Here is an 18,740-nt window from a genome sequence, read left to right as displayed (position 1 = left end):
TCCCAGGGTTGTTGTGAGAATAAAATCAGATAATATGTGTAAAGTGCTTTGAAAACCTTAAAAGATGACATAAATTAACACAAAAACTAGTCGTGTGACCTTGGGCAAGTCCAATTGCCCTCCAAAAAGCAAAATAAAAAAAAAGAAAGATGACATAAATGCTAGCCACCATTATTATTAATATCATCTAATAAAGATGGGGATATGAAGAGATAGCAAAGCATTACCAAAGATAGCAAAGGATTTAGAAGAGCAGACTATCAGAGCTAGATAAGGAAGTGGGAGGATAGCAAGGTAAGATAATTTGCCCATGGTCACAGCTAACACAAGTCATTGTTCAGTCATGTCTGACTCTTTATGACCCCATTTGGGGTTTTCTTGGCAGAGACATTGGAGAGGTTTGCCATTTCCTTCTCTAGCTCATTTGACAGATGAGGAAACTGAAGCAAGTAAGGTTACCTGCCCAGGGTCATAGAGCTAGTAGTAAGTGTCTAAGGCTAGATTTGAACTCATGTTTTCCTGACTCTAGACCTGGCACTCTATTCACTGTACTACCTAGCTGCCCCAGCTAAGACAAAAATTAAGACTAAAATCTATGTCTTCTGTATCTTAGACCCATGTTCTTTCTACTAAACAAATCTACCTCTATTACAACCTGATAACACGATCTGGGTGAACAACTCATTTGTTTCTGGGACTGCCATGCCTCTGGCAACTCCACATAAGAACTGTGGGTAGGCCCTGGAACTGAACCTTCTGGTGTCCTGGGGCTCAAATCAGGTTCAAGTGTTGATAAGAGTAGGAAATCAGATCATAAAATTTCTGTATAAAGTCTTGTCAGAACAAATGGATTTAGTCATGGAACAGAGCAACCAAATCAAACAAATCTAAAAGGATAAAATCTTTATGCAACAAAAGATGAAGACAAGTAATTAGTTCCTTTATCATCATTAAGTAATAAAACCTATATTAAATAAGATGAGTGATAGCAAGATGTGAGAAAAAGTCACTGAAGGATGTACTTTAAAATTTAAGTCTAAGAAAAACAAATCTACAGAAGGTACAAGAGTTTCAAAATACAACATATAGTCAATTCTTAAATACTTTTCTTTCTCTGCGAATTGTCCTAGGCCAAATTTTTAATCTGCAGACTGGCTATTCCCCATTTACTGTGTCCTCATATTCCTGTAGGCTTCCCCTTTGGTGGAACAATGAAGTACAGCAGAAAGAACATTTTGAGTCGGAAAATTGAGTTCTAGTCCCAGCTCCAATTTGTATTTTCTGTGTGACTACAGACAAGGTGCTTACCATCTCTAAGGTATCTTCTGCAAAAAGGGGTGGAAATATTCCCACTGCCTATTTCAAAGGGCTGCTGAGAAAAAAGCAGTTTGTAAGTACTGAAATACTATAGCAATGAGAATTTTTATTACTAGTATTTACTTAGGGACAATGTATTAATTTTAATATTGTAAGGAGCAAAAATAATTATGAAAATAAACCTATTGGGTAGGAATCTAATAATGTATTATGAAACCAAATATGAGTCTTTGGGGGATTGTGGGTTTTAGGTTATGTATGTAATGGAATTGTTGTTGTTAAGTCGTTTCAGTCATGTCTGACTCTTTGTGACCCCATTTGGGGTTTTCTTGGCAAAGACACTTGGAGGTTTAACATTTCTTTCTCCAGTTCTTGACATATGAGGAAACTAAGGCAAACAAGGTTAAATGACTTGCCCAGGATCACACTACTAGTTTCTGAGGCTGAATTTGAACTCAGGTCTTCTTGACTCCAGGCCCAGCCCTCCATCCACTGCACCACCTAATTGACCAATAGTATTACAAAGCTAAATATAAGTCTTCAGATGATTGTTGTAGTTTATATACATGTAATAAGGAGCTAGCAAAGCTCTCCCAGGCCAGTGATATTCACTTCTAGAACAGATTCAACTTGCTCATAAGTCCCTAGATAGCTGAGGCACCTGGACATAGGGATTGCAGCAGCCAGAAAGCATAGATTATGATTTGATGAAGTCTCCTGAGAGATGTTAGAGGTGGAAAAGGTAGGAGCAGCAGTATTAGAGGCAAGGAAATAAGAATAAGAGAGAAAGAGAGAGAGAGACAGAGACAGAGAGAGAGGGAGACAGAGAGAGGGAGGGAGGGAAGGAGAGAGAGAAACATCGGCAGGCAGGGAACTAGTGATCTATTCCTGCTCATCATCTCACTTCTACTGGGAAATATCAACCAAATGTTATTGATAGGATATGAAACACATTTTTCTTTCCATTAATCATTGATACAGACTATGCCTCCATAGTTATACATCTGAATTACTCATGTTAACATATCAGAGAATCATTAACAAAGACCTCCAGAGTTGTACACCTGATTTACTCACACTACTAGTTGATCCCCTAAAATCCAATAGATTCAATCCCTGACTGGTCTTTATTTAATGACAATCAATTTTCTACAACCCTGTAAACAGAAGCCTCTAGAACAAGATTAAGATCATAAGCAAGGCATTTCCTGCCCATTTCTGTTTGGGGTTTACCAATAATCAAGTGTAATTTAGGTGAACAAAATACTGGCAGTGCTGAGTTGCTTGGCAAGAAAATCAAGTCAAATAGGCATGTCCTAACTCACGTGCAAGCTAGAACACTGTTCTCCAACTTCTATGGGGTCTTGCCAAGGAAACTGGACCCTATGCCTCCCAAACAAATATTTACTGCGGGCACTGAAAAAATATATTTCGTTGTACATGCAAACGTTATTACATTTACGGAAAAATAAATTTTATTGTATAGCTAAAAAGATAAATTTAAGCTATTTCAAAACCAAGTTGCTCCTTTCATCATGCCCAGACTCCTACCTTTCCTAACTTTTCAGAAACAATAATACATATTAGTCAACTTTATCAGGAAATGAACTGGAAAGTAGGACTGCAACCCTAAAATTCCATTTTCTTAAGGTTAAATTATTACCAAGTCAATGAAGTTCTTTATTTTTCTTGAAATATCATGCCACAATATTAATCATTCATACTGATATGGCACTCAAAAGTTTGCAAAGTAGTTTACAACCATCACATTGATTCTCAAAACAACAGTATACAGTAACTACTACAAATGTCATACCCATTTTAAAGCTGAGGAAACTGACTCAGAAAGAGAAAATGACTTGTCTAAGGTCACACAGGTAAATATCAAAGGCAGCATTGGAACCCAAGTTTTCCTGGGTTTTTATATGTATATTTTATCTCTAGGCAAGAAAGAACCCTGGGAGATTTTTACACAACCCTGGAAGATGTAATGACAGTTGTAGGTAATATATATTATTGAAAAAAAATCATCATTTATATAGATATACAGTATATTTATATGGGCTCAAAAACTTTAGCTATGGTACGCTTTTTTTGTTTTTGCTTTTTGGAGGGAGAGGGAGGAGGCAGGGCAATTGGGGTTAAGTGACTTGCCCAAGATCACACAGCTAGTAAGTGTTAAGTGTCTGAGACCAGATTTAAACTCAGGTCCTTCTGACTCCGATTCACTGCGCCACCTAGCCACCCCTATAGTACACCTTTTTATAAAATTGTGGCTATAGGTTCTTTTATCAGTTTTAGGTCAAATAATTTCTGCAATGGTCTGCTCCTTCAAGAACCTGGAAGATAACTCAGGTTTTGATTGTCCAATTTTCCCATACTTTACAGATATCACCAATACAAGCAGGAATGAAGTTTCATGATCAGATGTACAATTTGAATAATACTAAGGAGTCAGAAAAATAATAACACACTTTGCAAAACCAAGAAGAAATAAAAGACTGAAACAACCACTTCTAACATTGAGATCTTCAAAGTGAAGAAAAAAGAAAAGCCTATATGCATGAGATTTTAGAGCTCATTTAGAGTTTAGACCATATAGAGGTCATCTACCCCAAACCCTTCATTTTACAAATGAGGAAACTGAAACTCAGAGAAATTAAGTAATTTGCTTAAGAACATACAAGCAGAAAATAGCAAAGCAGAGATTCAAAACCAGATCTTCTACTGAATCCAGCAATCCTTCCATTACACCATGCCAACTGAAGTATCAGACTACCAATAAACTATCAGCACTTGATAAATATTGAATTGGTCTAGACTCTATTCCCTAATTAATGTTGTCAAAGAAGGGTTGCTGATTTTTTTATTTAAAATTTCAAATGAAATTTTAGTCTGCTCAGCAATAGGAGTCATGAGTTATGTTTCATTACTACTAATGCTTTTTTTTTTTTCATTTAAAGATGTTACCAAAGGAATATAGGTCAAATTCCATTACAAGAAAAATAACTGTCTAAGAAAGAATTCCATCACCCAACTAATTTCAAATAACATTCAATAGCACAAAATTCTAATACAAGATGTAATTTGAAGACCTCTTGAAAGTTCAGTGTAATGGTTTCTGACCTTGAATCACACACCTTAATAAAGGTCTATGTATATAATAGAAAATTATTTTTCTCTAGGATTTTAAATGTATGAGTTATTACTTTCATCTGTCAAAATAAATTAGAACAGAGGATCTCATAACTTTTATATGGCACTTTACATTTTAAAGCCCTCTCACAACTGTATTCTCTATGATGAGCATTGACTCTCTTCAAAAAAGTACCATTGATGAAAAAAAAAATCATGCTTACAACAAACCTATCTTTCTGGGGTGGCCAGGTAGCACAGCGAGTAAGAGCACCAGCTCCAGTGTTGGGATGACCTGGGGATTAAATCCAGGCTCAGACTTAGCACCCACCCAGAAACACAGGCCATGTAACCTTGAGCAAGTTACTTAACCCCAATTGCTCAGGGGCGGCCAGGTGGCTCAGCAAGTAAGAGCACCGGCCCCAGCGTCAGGATGACCTGGGGATCAAATCTGGGCTCAGATACTTAGCACCACACCCAGAAATAACTGGCCGTGTAACCTTGAGCAAGTTACACAACCCCGATTGCTTTAAAAAAACAAAACAAAACCTATCCTTCCAAGATGACACTCATGGGTGTGCTGAAGTCAGTTCAAATCATCTCCTGAGAGAGCTGATTGTTAAATTTTCTGTGTGCATGTTTATACCTCAGATATCAGTCACTACTACTTGACTTACTGTTTTGTTGGTTGTCTAGATGTAAGAAAATAAGGTAGAAAATGTTAATAATGCCAATTAATTTTAAAACGTGTTGTGGGTACATCTTTTTAATGATTGCTAAACCCATGTACCTCTGATTATATTTTATTATAAATTCTTTAGGAGGGAAAGAATGTTCTATTTGGTCCATCTATAAGTCAATTTAAGATTTTAAAATGGCAGGAATTTCATTCTTTTAACATAATTTTGTTCAGGTTCTATCACGGCATCTTGTAGAATGTAAGTAAACACTCAATAAATGTTGATTTGGTCTAGACTCTATTCCCTAATTACTGTTGTCAAAGAAGGGCTGCTGATTTTTTTATTTAGAATTCCAAATGAAATTTTAGTCAGTTCAGCAATAGAAGTCATGAGGTAAATATCATTACTACTAAGGCTTTTTTTTTGCATTTAAAGATGTTACCAAACTTCTAGAAACAGAACATCTTTTGAGCCAAGACAAGGCATTTGTGCTGCCAAAGTCAAGGTTTAAAAATTGCATCACTTGAATGTTACTGTCCACTTGAGAGTTTGAGTCTTGGCTCTAAAATGTGAGCTAGCCTGAATAAATACTTGTACTCCATAGAGCTCAGAATTTTCTGCCCTTAAAAATATGGACAGTCTTAAAGAATAAGAACAAAAAGAGGACTAGCATGGCATAGTGGATGGAGAGCCTATCTTGGAGACTGGGTTCCAACACATACTGACTGTGTGAACCTGGGCAAGTCACATAACCTCTCAGTACCACAGGTGCCATTCTGAAATTATGCATTACAGAGGAATGTAAATGAAATTAGAGATCTGGACAAAAAAAATGTCTTTCACAATCCTTATCCTAGAAAAGGGGGTTGGATGTTGAGATGTTAAACTAACTAAAAATAGGACACTGCCATGAAATCCTTTTATGAGGTCCCATGAGGGCAGAAAGAAGCAACATAGGATTAGGAACTAATAGGTCGCACCTCTACAGTTGACCTGTAAAAATCAGGTCAGTATATCTAAGACAGAGACTTAAAAGAGGAACTCAATTCTTGATAAGACTCACAGTAGCTGAAAGCCACAAGGAGCTGGGATCGTCAAAATGTGAGAAGAGGCAACCTATACAAAGGAAAGAGCCAGGGATCTGGGTTGAAGACTGTCTCAGCACATCAAAGGGTAGCTAGGTGGCATAGGGTATAGAGTGCCAGCCTGGAATCAGGAAGACTCATTTTCCTGCCTTCAAATCTGGCCTCAGACACATACTAGCTGTGTGGTCACACACTGGGCAAGTCACTTAACCCTGTTTACCTCAGTTTCCTCATCTGTAAAATGAGATAAAGAAGGAAATGGCAAAACTACTACAATATCTTTGCAAAGAAAACCCCAAATGGGGGTTACGAAGCATCAGACGTGATTGAAGGGTAACGTCAAGCATGAGTGTATGGAGAAAGAAGCTGGATCAATGAAACTCTCTGGACTACATACCCCAAGGTAGTAGCCTAATATATCCTTTTTCTCCTTGGGTCATCTCATCAAAGTCTGAAGCTTTTCCTTCTGAGGAAGGCCTGTGTAAGGCAGCTTGTCCTGAACATGCCTAGATCACCCAACATGGAGACAATCTGCTTCCCTGAGATCCATCCTTCACCTTTTCACCTTCCTTTCTTTTAAATGTTGACTTTGTCTCTATATACTATATACTACACACACACACACACACACACACACACATACACAGTCTATCTCTATATATCTATATAGAGATAAATAGTACATACACATACATATATGTATACATGCATACTTATATATACCTAGCTTTTGCTGGTTTCTGCGTTTATTAGATATAGTTGTAACAAAATGATTGAATGAAGGGGGCATATCCCCAGAGAAGAAAGAAAGTTCATTCGCTTCATTTTACAGAAGAAACTAAGGGGCAGAAAGGTTAAGGAATTTCTCTAAGTTCACACAGATGTAACAGTAAGTTATTTGCCAAAATGTTGTCTCTAGCTTGGGGCTTAAGGCTAGAAAATACAGAGAAAATGAAAGATTATTTGATACTACTTCCCAGAGCAGAGAAAGACCATTTATACCAGGAAATCCACTGAGGCAATGAAGGAGACTCATCTAAGAAATGAATCAGTAACAGAGTGAGGAAGAGGAAAATAAAAGTGAACAAACAGCCCTGCAAATATAGAAACAACTCCACACTGATGCTTTAAAAGAGAAGAAGAAAAAGCATTCCTTACTTTCTACCACATATTTTTATCTAACCAGCTGCCTATGTTACCTATTCCTTTTCTCAGCTCTAGCAGGACAATGCTTGAAGATGGTGTGTTGACTCCTCTACTCTCATTTCACCCCCTTGATTAATTAACAAAGTTGTAAATCTGGAAACCAGTTGGCTGGGGCTATATACATGCTGGGCCAACACAGCAGAAATTTACTATCACGTGACCAGAGGGAATCAAAATCCCAAGCCTGGCTTCATTAGCTCTTACATACTGTTTCCCAACCAGCATATTCTGGCAATCTGATTATCACCTTAGTGTATCACAACATTCTGAGTTTCCTGCCTTTGGCCATTTTTTTTAACTATTAGAGGAGGTGAAGAATGAAGGTGGTGATTATCCAGAAACATCCTAGAGAAGCCAAGGACCACTTACATAGCTGAACCCCAAAACCCTTTTCCCAAAAGGTTTCTGCTTTCTCCCTCTTTCCCCTATTCATACCAGTCTCCCTTAGACTAGTTTTTGGAATGTGAAGGTTGCCCTAAATTTCTAAGTTGAACATCAGCAAACTCTTTTCCTTTTAATTCAGTGAGAAAATAGCTAAAGTTAAAAATCTTGGGGCGGCTAGGTGGCGCAGTGAATATATCACCAGCCCTGGAGTCAGGAGGATCTGAGTTCAGACACTTTAACACAAAACTAGCCTTGTGAGCTTGGGCAAGTCACTTAAACCCATCTGCCCTGCCTTCCTCCCTCCAAAAAGCAAAAAGAAAAATCTGTACCAAAGAATTATGAGATATCTCACGTATCTGCAGAAGTAAGAAAGGAAGAAGGGGAAAGGAGGGTTGATGGGGGAAGTAGAATGATGCATTCACTATCAGGCACTGCATCAATTCTTAACTGTTGTTGTGGTTGTGGTTATTATAAATAAAGGAAGGGCTCAATTCCAAAAGGACCACATTGGGGCAGGGAGTAATTGGAGAAATCAGTCCATCAGCAAGCATTTATTAAACGTTTGCTAGTTGCCATGGCCTATGCTAATTGATGGGGATAGGAAGAAAGGTAAAAACAGTTCCAACTCTCTGGAGGTTTTGTGCGTGTGTACATGCGCACACACAGTGAATGTCTAGCTACATAGAAGATCTATAGGACAGACAGCAGATAATTTCATAGGGGACAGCATTCCAGGGATGGGGGCAGCCAGTACAAAGGTATGGCAATAGGAAATGGAGTGTCTAGTGGTCCAGGAACTTTAAGCAGTGAAGCAATTGTATGACAGCGCATGGAGAGGAGTAAGGTATAGGAAGACTGGAGAGTAGGAAGGGGTAATGAAGAGCTTCAAATGGCAGAAAACTTTATACTTAACACTGGAGCTCACTCGGCACAGGGGTGACATGGTCAAACCTACTCTTTAGAAAAACTAGCGAGGCTGTTAAGGGAAGATGGACTGGAATGGAAAGAGACTTGAGGCAGGAAGATGACTTAAAAAGCTGGAAAAGACATCTAATTCAGCCCCCTAATTTTAGAGCTGGGGAAACTGAAGTCCAGAGAGGTTAAAAATGACCACAAATAATAATAACTATTAATGAAAATAACTAGTATTTATAGCACTCTAGTATTTGTGAAGTGCTTTAAATGCTATTTCATTTGATCTTCACCATAACTGTGTGAAGTAGGTGTTATTATTATTATTCCCATTTTATAGATGAGGAAACTGGGACAGAAGTGATTTTTCCCAAAGTCATACAGACAAGGGAAGGGAGGAAGGGGAAAATGGAAGGAAGGAGGAAGAGAGAAAAGGAGGCAAAAGGCAGGGAAGGGTAGGGAAGAAACAAGCATTTGTTAAACACCTACTATGTAAGCATTTATTAAAAACCTACTATGTGCCAACACAGTGCTAAGCATTTTGCCAATATCATCTCATTTGATCTGTACAATAACTCTGGGATTTAGGTGCTATTATTATCCCCATTTAACTGTTGAGGGAACTGAGACAGACTTGCCCAGAGTCATACTACTGGGAAGTGTCTGGGACAGAATTTATCTTAGGTTTTCCTGACTCTAGGTCCAATAATCTACCCAGCTGCCTCTAACAGCTGAATTGGAATTTGAACCAGGTACACTGATTAAAAAATCTGGCATTCTTTCTATTATTCTCTGTAGCTTTCAGAGATGTACAGGATAATTTTAGGAGGGAGACAGCATAAGGAACTAAGATGAAGAACATCCCCTAAGTAGGAGATAGCATCCAAGTTGAGCCTGGAAGCAAACTATGATTTCTATGGGGTAAAGATGATGGAACACTTAGTATAGTGCCTGGTACATAGTAAGAGCTTAATAAATGTTTATTGATTCATTTACTGAAGGAATACACTCCAAGCCTGAGCAATAGCCTATGAAGACACACAGAGATAGGAGATAGAATGATCAGTCCACAAAACAGAAAGTAGGCCAATTTGGCTTTGAATATAGGAAGGGAATTAGAGAATTCTATTCTTGCCCCTTGGAGAAGGAAATGGCAAACCAATCTAGTATCTTTGCCAAGAAAAGCCCATGGACTTTGTCCATGGGGTCATGCTGAGTTGGACAAGACTGAACAACAACAACAATTCTTGCCCCTACATGAATCTTTGTTTAGGCCAGAAGTTTAGTTACAGATAAAACTGGTTCTTCTTTTAGGTCAACAATTCTTAATTTTTGTGTGTCATAAACCCTTCTGACATTCTCATATAGCCTTTAGAACCTTTCTTTGAAAAATGGTGTTTTGGGGGGCGGCCAAGTAGCACAGCGAGTAAGAGCACCGGCCCCAGTGTCGGGATGACCTGGGGATCGAATCCAGGCTAAGACACTTAGCACCCACCCAGAAACACCTGGCTGTGTAACCTTGAGCAAGTTACTTAACCCCAATTGCTTTAAAAAAAATGTTGTTGTTGTTTTACCAAAAACAACCCTCATAATTGAAGAATATGCTAAATTTCAGTTAGAGGTTAATGAAAATGTCATCATTTTTCCCCCCATCCAAGTTCACAGAGCACTAAGGGATCCAGGGACCCCAATATCAGGTGAATTTCAACTCCTTCACCACTAATTAGACCTAGTTCTTGTAGTTCTAAATGGCTGCACATTTTAAATCCTGGAGTCAACTCATCACTGGTGTTTCTTCCACTGCTCAGAACTGAGTGCCTTTTCCAGTTTCAGAGCTCGAACTTCACATCAAGTTCCAGGTCCTGGCAGACTTTTAGCTCTCCCTATTGGAAGAGTTGGAAAGACTTAACACTGCATGTGCCTAATTAACATCTCACACCTGCTACTGACCCAGCTGCCAATTATTCACTTCCCCATATTCACAAGTTGATGAGTCAAGTCATCTGGCCTTTGGGTCCTGGTCCCCTGTCAGCAGTGATTGTCCAAAGACCTAGTTTATAATATTCCAGTACTTTAAATGTACCCAGTAACACAAACTGAAGAATATGACTTCCACTCATGGTAGAGAAGGAGTTTTGGTATAAGAGGAGTGGGCTAAGGTAGAGAGAAAAGGGAGGAGAGCTAGAATGTAGGCATGGGAATAATGCAGTGAAAGCTAGGAATTCACAGGCATCCGGATATCTTTTATCCACTCTCACCCCCTTTTTGGGTTCTAAAGAGGTCATAAGTGTGTCATAGACTGAGAAAGGTTGGCAAACACCAAACTAATTGACCGCAGACCTTTTGTAAAAACACTTGTAGCAAGGAATATAATTTCCTCCCTGTATGAATCACAGTGGTGATGTTTTTAAAAGGTGATTAATTACCATGACAGAAAAATAATTTACTTTTTAATATAAATGTTTGCTATCTTGTACAATGTTTATAATATGCTTTACATGTTAAAGAGTGGTTAATTCAGCCATTTTAAGGCTTTAATATGTTAATATTCTCTTGACATTCATGCTGTCTCATTCTTCCCCTTGTCTTCCAAGAAAATGGCCACACACTTGCTTGGATGAATCTTTGGTTGTTGTTGTTTACAAAGTTGTTGTTAACTAAGAAAAAAGCTTAATAGACATAAATGTTCATCTTTTCCCATTAAAAAAAGGGTACCTAGAATAGTTAAACATGACCTTAAAACCAGTCTCTGTTCTTCCCCTTCTTCCTTCTATATATTCCAACAGACTGATAAATTCGTTTTATAACTCAACATCTTTAGCAAAAGGAAGAAACTAGTAAGTCTGAGCAATTGAGGAGGGAGACTAATGTGTTAGTATCACAACTGGAAATTTGCCTTACATATTTATGTCTCATGATTTTTTTTTCTCTTCTCCCTTTACCCTCGATAAAAGCTTAAAATTCACTTATATTTACAGAGCACAGAAACTCCAATTTGGAAAGGCCCTCAAGGTTATCATCTTGTCTAACCTCTATCTGAAAAAAAAGCTTTTAATTATCCTTCAAAAGTGATCCTACATTAGCCATGTAACCTTGGGCAAGTTGCTTAACCCCAATTGCCCTCAAAAAAAAAAAAAGTGATCCTACAGTTTCTCTCTGAAAACCCTGAGTGATGGGAAACTCACTACTTTTCAAGGCAGCCCTAACTTAATCCCCAAGGAGCCCCTTCGAAATACTACTGACAATATTAAAGTACTTTAAATGGGTAGTAATTACAAAAACAACTTCTACCACAGTAGAAAAGCATTTTTTTTCAGTCATAACAAATGAAGGTTTTTCTATCAAGTTACAACTGCCCAACAGCTACTGTTCCTAGTATTGATGAACAAATTTAGTACACAAGAAAGTCCTTTAGACACTTGAAGACAGGCCCCAAATCTCTTCTTCTCCATGTAAGGCTCTCTACTTTTACCTTCTCATTTTACAAATGAGGAAACTCAGACTGGCAGACACTATGTGACTTAAATAAGATTAAAAAAGTAGTAAGTAGCAAAACTTGGAACTGAACCCAAGTTGTCTGATTCCAAATTCAGTGATTCCACACACCCCTAAAGACTAGTAGATCAGTTTAAAAAGCTACCGGAATAATTTGTATATAACTATATACTTTAAACAGATATAACTATATACCAGGGCAGCTAGGTGGCATAGTGGGTAAGATGCTGGTCCTGGAGTCAAACAGATTCATTTTCCTGAGTTCAAATTTGGCCTCAGAAACTTGCTAGCTGTGTGACCCTGGGCAAGTCACTTATCCCTGTTTGCCTCAGTTTCCTCATCTGTCAAATGAGCTGGAAAAGGAAATGGCAAACCACTCTAAGATCTTTGCCAAGAAAACTCCAAATGGGACCACAAAGAGTCAGATGTAACTGAACAACCACAACAAATTTGCCTTAAAATACACAAATAAAATTTACTTCTTTATATCCCCAAATCTTCTGGGAATCCTGCTTCCCTTTTCCCCCAAACCAGCAGAACTCACATTACAGCCTGAGACTCTAACTCTTCTGCAGTTCATATCGCCTCCCCAGTCATGGTCTCTGTCTCTACTCCTGTTTCCTCTATTTCCTATCTGTGGCAGCAGGTTAGATGGCTGGTGGCAGAGGTATAAGTGGTGGAAGAGAGAGAAGGAGGAAAAGGGGGAAAAGAAAGAAATCGTTTTGCTGGGGCAGTGAGAAAACCCTGTATTTAGAGTCCAAGGGCCTAGGTTCAAATTCCATGACTGTCACTTAACTGTGTGGCCTTGGACAAGTCTCAACCTCTCTGGGTTCCAGGTTCCTCATACATAAAATGAATGGCTTCCAATGTCTTCCCAGGCCAAAATTCAAATTTTCATATGATTCATAAATTCATTAAATACCAGCCAGCTATTTTCTTGTGGGTAGAGAAGAGAAGCCAGACCAATAGGGAAAGCCTGGCCTGTGCAATATGCCAATGATTTTTCCTTGAGTCCTCTGACAGTTTGACTCCTGGACTTCTTTGATAACTCAACTACTGTTCTGGGTCTTTCCTTCTGTTGAAGAAACAACAGAAGATGTTAAAAAAAAAAAAGGTAGAGATGGCGAGGGATTCAAATACAAAGGATTCTAAAACAGTCTGGATCTAAAGGTCTTTCTACAGAAATGTTAGAAATATCCTAGAAAATCAAGGGCAAACCACTGCAGGGAGGCAATATAGCCTAGCTCCATGGACATTCCAGCAAACAGAAGGGACAACTTTTATTGGGAGGTTTATATTAAAATACAAACCCTGAATTTATGGAGAGCATGGACAAGAATTTCCCAGGAGGAGGAAGCATGGATGGCTTGTCACCTGACTGACAGAAGGAACACACACACACACACACACACACACACACACACACACACAAAACAAAGACAAAAGGGCCATGTGCTTGCTTCAAGGACCAGAAAATAAAGGGTTCCCATTCTGCATAGGGCCAGGAGAGGAGAGAGACCTTGGGGAGAAATAATTAGCTAGCAAATATAAATGAGGGCAACTAGGTGGCACAGTGGATAGAGTATAGGGCCTGAAGTCTCATCTTTCCGAGTTCAAATCTGGCCTCAGATATGTATTAGCTGTGGGACCCTAGGCAAGTCCCTTAACCCTGTTTGCCTCAGTTTCCTCATCTGTCAAATGAGCTAGAGAAGGAAATGGCAAACTGCTCCAGTATCTTTGCCAAGAAAACCCCAAATGGGGTCATGAAAAGTTGGACATGACTGAACAATATAAATGAAAGCAGGTGATTGAATTCTTGAGACTCATTACAGAAAGGAATAGAAAGAGGGTGCCAGTGCAGGGTGAAAAATATACCAAGGAGCTTATATTGGGTGGTTTTTTAAGAGTATCATGGGAGGAGGCAAAAAGGAGAAAAAAGGATGCTTTTGTCAGTTTGTGGCCACTGTTCCAACCTTCCTACCATTATTCCCCTCCCATCCTAGCTCCCATCCCCCATGAACCAGTCCTTGGCATAGACTATGGCAACAATGACCTGTGGCACAGATCTAGGGAAATCTTGCTCAGAGTTAGGAAGGGTAGAGGGGGCGGGGCAAGGAACAATATGTTCCTGGCATCCCAAATTAGAACAATTTCTCAAAGAAACATTTTTAGATTCTATAAGTCAAATGCGTTATAGGTTAAATAGTCTCCTAGAAATGGATTTACCATTTATAACATTCTTTCAGTGGGCAAATGAAATCAAAATTCTAAAAAAAATCTAGAAACAAATTATAAATAATGGACATGAGGGGAAGGTAGTCTCATCTAAACATTTTATTTCCTCAGGGCACAACACAGTACTCTGCACACAGCAGGCTAGGCACTGGCTAAATCTCTGTTGAATAATTTAGGATACAACCCATTTGTAAATTAGACATCATGAATAAGGAGAAAGTATGACATTTCTTACTATTCACTGAATTCTACTGAATAAAATGTTTGTTACCATGGCATTTCCTGTCTCTGTAATGATGTTTTCTTAAGCATGTAAATATGGAAAATTTCCATGAAGCCAATAATATAGCAGGAGTTTCAACATGAAAGCTAAGAAAGGAAATAATGATGAAAGAACTTTAAATGCTGGCAGGGAAGATGTTGGGAAAGAATACAGATGACACTGTAAAATGATACTTGTTCCAAAAAAAGAGAAAGTTGTACCTCTTAAAATTACAACAAAAGTTTGAGAATAGTTAAAAAAAAACTTACAAAATCTTATCTAAAATGACCGAAAAAATTAGAATGATAGTTAAATAATATTCACATAGGGAAAAGCAACAGTCTTTTTAAAAAACAGACCCTATACTTAAAGAAAATACTTGTACAAGCAAGTAAAAGGAAACTAATTAATTTTTTCTCCATTTTTCCAAAACATGAAGTTCCCAATGCATTTCCTCAAATATAGTCATCCTTCTTCTAAGAGTAATACAATGCATATTTGCACTTTCATAAAATACTTCAAAAAGTTATAATTAGCATTATATTAATAATCACTGAAGTTTAAATCATAGCCATTATACTGCCTTTGCTGGACCTGTTTAGATCTGCAGATTCAACTTTCAAGTACAAGGCAGCTAATATTTTCAGACAAAAAGCACCAGAGTGGGTTATTTATTGTCTCAATTCTACCATTTACTACCTGTCACCTTGGGCAACTCACTTTATCCTCTCTGAGCCTCAGTTTCCTCATCCGTCAAATAAGGAGACTGAACTAAGTAAAGGTCCCCCTCCAGCTTGAACCTAACCATTTATAATACACTCCTACCGGTAGAATCCCAAGTTGAAGTTAGGAGAACAATTTCCCATAGAAACAGTTAGATTCTATACTTCAAACATATTGTGGGTTGAATAATGGATCTATGATGCTTATGGGTACAGTTTCTTTGTGTTCAGCAACAATAACCATCAATCAGTATTTGATAGAATATTGATAGAATAGAATAAGCGGTAAAAATAATCTTATTAAGACCATGTTTCAAATTAGCTTAGGAGTTAAGCTTCCTGGGAGTATAAAGCAGGAACTTTTTTTTTTAATCACCTAATATTGCAATTAAGACTAAATATAGCAAAGAAAGTCTTTCCCTGCTTTGCAGTATTTTGGTTACTTCTTTATTATTTTCCAAATTGTGTGCTCCAAATAAAAGTTAGGTGTTTTTTTTTAAGGTTTATGTAATTTAAATAGCTAGCAATAATGCATGACATGCATGTTCAGTTATGCAGGCCAGTACTCTAACAAATAACAGAACCAGAAAGAACTAGTTTTATTTAGTCTGTCTTTCCTAACATGAAGTTCTTTTCCTTATTTTTGAACTATTGAGACATCAGCTATGGCTGAATTCCAACTCTGACATAAGCACCCTTCAGGTGTTTTGAAGAGGCAGAATGGAAAGACAGGCCTGAAAACAAGACAAGAATCTAAAGTCTTTTATGTAAGCACATACTCTAGATGCTTATTGCACTGAAATTACTTCAATCAGATTTTAACCCACAGTTACATTAATGAAAGAATATGGCTTGACATGCTCCACAGTGTAACGATGTTCAAAGGGCCACAGGAGGTTAATTTCATATACACATTCCTGAAAAGATTCTGAATATTTCAGTTTATTGGTCAAGAGATGGCAAATTGCTTCAGTCTCTAAACAAATTCCCCAACTCTCAAACTACTGCAGCAGGTGTTAGAACAGTACAATAAAATTATTTTTGGAAGGGATTATGCTAGCAACTGCTTTAATTACCTATAGCTCAATTTGTTCTCATGTGGGCTCTCAAGAAAGTCATTAACGTTTTAAACAATGTGTAAATTGATAAATGTTCCGGGATACAACACACACGGTTTGGCAAAACACCGGATTCTTTTCCTCCAACAATGTAACAAAGACAATAGAGAACTTGAATGCTTGTTACAATGCCATTACTGCCCTAAAGAACAAACTTGGAAAATGCAAGTTAAGTGGGGTGCCTAAAACACAGTCGTCAAAACTTAAGGTAAAATAAGATAAAATAAAACTGGAAGGAAAAATCAGTCTTTTTAAGTCCAAGTGCATACAGTCAGGTTGGTGCTGTCTGTGAAGCCTGTGCTATCTCGTACTCAGAACCTAAATGAGACGCCAAAAAACCTAGTGAAGAAAAGGGAGGCGAGAGGAGGACCGTCCATTAGAAATGCTGAGGTCAACACCAAAGATGGGGACAGAGGTGAGTGGAAAAGGCTAAATGTGAAATCCCAGGGCCAAGAAAGATTGGTACAGAGCATAAGCTCACCCCAACTTCAAGACCCTAGAGTTCCTGGTAGGAGAGGAAAAGAGGACTCTCTCTCACATTTCCAGGGAAAGGAGAAACGTTCCTTCTCAAGTGCTGCCACACTCAATATGTTAACACCCCACTAGGCACTCTCTCTGTACAAGGATACCGACCAGAAGAGGGGAGCTACTCAAGTCAAGAAAAAAAAAAAGTGGGGGAAGGGAGACAAGGGAAGAGCACACATATTAGAAAGAAGAGCAGCAGGAAAGGTTCCCATCTCGCCTACCTGCATTGTAGAAGCGATCCAACACCGCGGTTTCCCCGAAGTCCAGTTTGCCAAAATGCAGGGTCTCCAGCGCGGCGCCCACCGCCTCACAAGCCTCCCGCAGGCACTGCAGGGCCTCGCTCTCTGCCACCACCAGCTGTCCCTGGCTCGCTTCGTTAATCACATATGCCACGGTGGTTCTCCGGCTGCCGCCGCCAGCGCCAGTCGAGTTGCCCCGACTTCGGGGGGCGCTCGGGGCCCCGCTCGCAACCGCAGCGGCCGAGATGCCCCCTGTGCAGGCGGCAGAGGTGCCGCTGCTTTCCACATTCCAGAAGCTGCCGGGGGGCGGAGGTGGTGGTGGGAGCTGACTCCCCTCACTTGGAGCAGCAGCTGCAGGCGCTACGGTGCCTCCCCTTCGGCTGCTGCCGCCCTCCTGGAAGGTGCAGAAGCCCGGGGGGCTGAACGGGGGCACGGGGAAAGTGATGCCCTCGCTGTCCTCCGCACTCATCTCTTCCAGGGGCTCTCCGGCGGCCGCGGTGAGGTCCACCGCCCAGCCGCCCCGTCTCGCCAACCACAGCTCGGGGCTGCTCCGCGCCCGCCGGGCTAGGCAGCTGCCATCTCGCGCTGCGCCCTCACTACTGCCTCCGCCGCCTCCACCGCGGCGCCGCCTCTTCTCCGGCGCTCTTTCTCCCGGAGGGACGCCGCTAGCCGGCGGCGCGTCTCCCCTCCTGGGCGCCTCCGTGGCCGTGTTTCTCGCTCGACGCAAGGCTCGAAATAGAAGGGGTAGGGATGAGCTGTTGGGCGGGAAGGAAAAAAGCGCTTCCTCCCTGTCTAGGGCTGGCCGGGCTCTTAGCAGACCTGTGCCGTAAGGCTGCCAAGGGGCTCTAAGCTCCAGAGACTCCGTGCGCCACTGACACCATAACGCAACGCCAGCTGCTCTCGCGGCGTGCGCTCTCCTCTCCGCGGCGCGCTCTCTGGGGACCACGGGGGTTTCCTCTCTTACCGAGAGCCACCTGGCTGGCACCTTACCGACGGGGATCGCCGAGCGTTGTACACGCACACCAGAAGCTGCAGCTGAGAGGACCCGCCTCCCTAGTCAACTGCAGCTTCCTCCTCCTCCCCTTCCCTCTTTTCTCTTCCGATCGTGGCGGCCGCCTCGTCTAAGCGCCGGCCCGCGGGGCTGGAGGCGTGCGATTTCTTCCAGCCGCTTGTCCCCTCTGCTAACTGCCTTCTTCCCGCCCCTTTGCTGGAGCCCGAAGAGCCTGGGGCCAGCCCCCGGGGGCGGGCGCTGCTGGGAAGCCCTAAACCGAGGTGAAAGCTACCTTGCTACCTCTGCTACCGGTCATCTGCAGCTCTCCAGGTCGGTCTACAGGACTGGTGCTCAGCTAGAGATTGTATGTCCCCTCTGGTTTTAACCGTCGCGGCTACCTACCTCAGAAGAGGCTTATTATGCGAGCCCTCAGT

General features: G+C 40.4%; 1 protein-coding gene across 1 annotated transcript in view; it reads right to left on the bottom strand.

Annotated features, from left to right (window-relative positions):
- The window catches only part of MAP3K5 (mitogen-activated protein kinase kinase kinase 5), a 292,350-nt gene extending 273,979 nt beyond the window's left edge, over positions 1-18,371 (bottom strand). The window contains exon 1 of the mRNA XM_069077285.1: positions 17,298-18,371. Coding sequence (XP_068933386.1) covers positions 17,298-17,784 — 487 coding nt within the window. The 5' untranslated portion in view covers positions 17,785-18,371. The remainder of the gene's footprint in view (positions 1-17,297) is intronic.
- Between the last annotated feature and the right edge of the window lie 369 nt (positions 18,372-18,740).

The sequence above is a fragment of the Petaurus breviceps genome, unplaced genomic scaffold (genome assembly GCF_028583685.1).
Source record: "Petaurus breviceps papuanus isolate PSGF00001 unplaced genomic scaffold, PetGlider_PUasm1.0 90977, whole genome shotgun sequence".
Lineage (NCBI taxonomy): Eukaryota > Metazoa > Chordata > Mammalia > Diprotodontia > Petauridae > Petaurus > Petaurus breviceps.
Note: the sequence above shows the minus strand (reverse complement) of the source record. Positions and strands in the feature narration are given on the sequence as shown.